General features: G+C 47.0%; 1 protein-coding gene across 2 annotated transcripts in view; it reads right to left on the bottom strand.

The window, feature by feature from the left end:
* negr1 (neuronal growth regulator 1) overlaps positions 1-2,500 on the bottom strand; it is a 366,662-nt gene that overhangs the window by 148,640 nt on the left and 215,522 nt on the right. For both annotated transcript variants that reach the window (XM_062028624.1, XM_062028625.1), the window contains exon 3: positions 1,800-1,925. In XM_062028624.1, the coding sequence (XP_061884608.1) occupies positions 1,800-1,925 (126 nt within the window). The remainder of the gene's footprint in view (positions 1-1,799; positions 1,926-2,500) is intronic.

The raw sequence follows: 2,500 nt of genomic DNA, 5'->3' as shown, positions 1-2,500 counted from the left end.
AAAAAATAAAATAAAAAAGATCCATATATGGAAGAAATGTTGGCCATTGTGAGCTCTCTCTATCTGCTGTCGCCATTCCTAATGCAAAGTAGCGTACAGTTCCAACTAATATCTGTCAGTAGACTCGCTATGGAAGATAAAAGCGACAGCATGGCTGAAGACACTGTCAAAGTGGAGGCACGTAAATAAGACCCGCCCACAAAAAAGAGGGTAAGAAAGCAACATTTTCACCAAAGAACCACCATTACATGTTATGTAGAGAAAAAAAAAAAATATATATATATATATAAAAAAACAATATATATATATTTTTTAAAAATATATTTATTTAAAATATATAAATATACACATAAAGTATATACACACAATATATATATATATATATATATATATATATATATATATATATATATATATATATATATATATATATATATATATATATATATATATATATATATATATATATATATATATATATATATATATATATATATCCATCCATCCATCCATCCTCTTCCGCCTATCCAAGGTCGGGTCGCGGGGGCAGCAGCCTAAGCAGGGAAGCCCAGACTTCCCTCTCCCCAGCCACTTCGTCCAGCTCTTCCCGGGGGATCCCGAGGTGTTCCCAGGCCAGCCGGGAGACATAGTCTTCCCAACGTGTCCTGGGTCTTCCCCGTGGCCTCCTACCGGTCGGACGTGCCCTAAACACCTCCCTAGGGAGGCGTTCGGGTGGCATCCTGACCAGATGCCCAAACCACCTCATCTGGCTCCTCTCCATGTATATATATATATATATATATATATATATATATATATATATATATATATATATATATATATATATATATATATATATATATATATATATATATATATATATATATATATATATACATACAGGAAGTGGAAGAGGAAAATGTGGATATTTGACGGCGTTAACAGCTGATGACCGTGGTCAGGCGACCATGGATCGTGGTCAGGCGACCATGGATCGTGGTCAGGCGACCATGGACCGTGGTCAGGCGACCATGGATCGTGGTCAGGCGACCATGGACCGTGGTCAGGCGACCATGGATCGTGGTCAGGCGACCATGGATCGTGGTCAGGCGACCATGGACCGTGGTCAGGCGACCATGGATCGTGGTCAGGCGACCATGGACCGTGGTCAGGCGACCATGGATCGTGGTCAGGCGACCATGGATCGTGGTCAGGCGACCATGGACCGTGGTCAAGCGACCGTGGTCAGGCGACCATGGACCGTGGTCAGGCGACCGTGGACCGTGGTCAAGCGACCGTGGATCGTGGTCAGGCGACCATGGATCGTGGTCAGGCGACCGTGGACCGTGGTCAAGCGACCGTGGATCGTGGTCAGGCGACCGTGGACCGTGGTCAAGCGACCATGTACCGTGGTCAGGTGACCATGGATCGTGGTCAGGCGACCATGGACCGTGGTCAGGCGACCATGGACCGTGGTCAGGCCACCATGGACCGTGGTCAGGCGACCATGGACCGTGGTCAGGCCACCATGGACCGTGGTCAGGTGACCACCCAGACCTGACTTCTCATGTTTTAAAAGTGATGTTTGCCAACATCAGGCAGCACTTTTCTTCTCTGCTCGCTCTACTTAATGACTGTGTGTATGGAGTCAGCCCCGCCCACAACACAAGCAACCCCGCCCACAACGCAAACAGCCCCGCCCACAACACAAGCAGCCCCGCCCACAACGCAAGCAGTCGCCACCTATCGATCCGAGCATGTCTGCTCAATTCCTCCCTGTGGTGAGCGTGTGAACTCACCTGACGGGGTGATGTGTCTCCAGGAAATGGCGGGCTCAGGTTTCCCGCTGGCGGTGCAGATGAGCGACACGTTGCTGCCCTCGTTGACGGTGATGTCGGAGGAGATGTCGTAGATCTTGGGAGGAACTGAGAGAACATGGACACAGACATCTTCTTTACAAGCATGCAGTGGAAGGTACAACATGAGATTTTTACAAATATTTTACAAAGACACTCACAATTGCAGTAAACTACAAGCCACTACTTTTTCCCTACGCTTTGAAACCGGCGGCTTATAAAGCGGTGCGGCTAATTTATGTATTTTTCTTTGGACGAGTTCGCCCGCTGCAGGTGCTGCTGGGTGGGAATGTGACGGCGAGGGTTCCTGGTTCAATCCCCCACCTTCTGCCAACCTCGTCACATCCGTTGTGTCTTTGAGCAAGACACTTCACCCTTGCTCCTGATAGGGTGGTGGTTAGCGCCTGGCGTGGCAGCTCCCGCCATCAGTGTGTGAATGTGTGTGTGAATGGGTGAATGTGGAAATACTGTCAAAGCGCTTTGAGTACCTTGAAGCTAGAAAAGCGCTTTACAAGTATAACCCATTTACCATTTTTTACTGTTCAAAGCTTTTAACAGGAAGTAGAAGTGTTGTTCCGTCTTCTAGCCATCCATAGCGTTTCTACTCTTATGGATTCTTCGTTCATCACTCCGAACAACGTTTG

This window comes from Entelurus aequoreus, linkage group LG19 (assembly GCF_033978785.1).
Source record: "Entelurus aequoreus isolate RoL-2023_Sb linkage group LG19, RoL_Eaeq_v1.1, whole genome shotgun sequence".
Classification (NCBI taxonomy): Eukaryota; Metazoa; Chordata; class Actinopteri; order Syngnathiformes; family Syngnathidae; genus Entelurus; species Entelurus aequoreus.
This window is presented reverse-complemented; position numbering and strand designations above follow the sequence as displayed.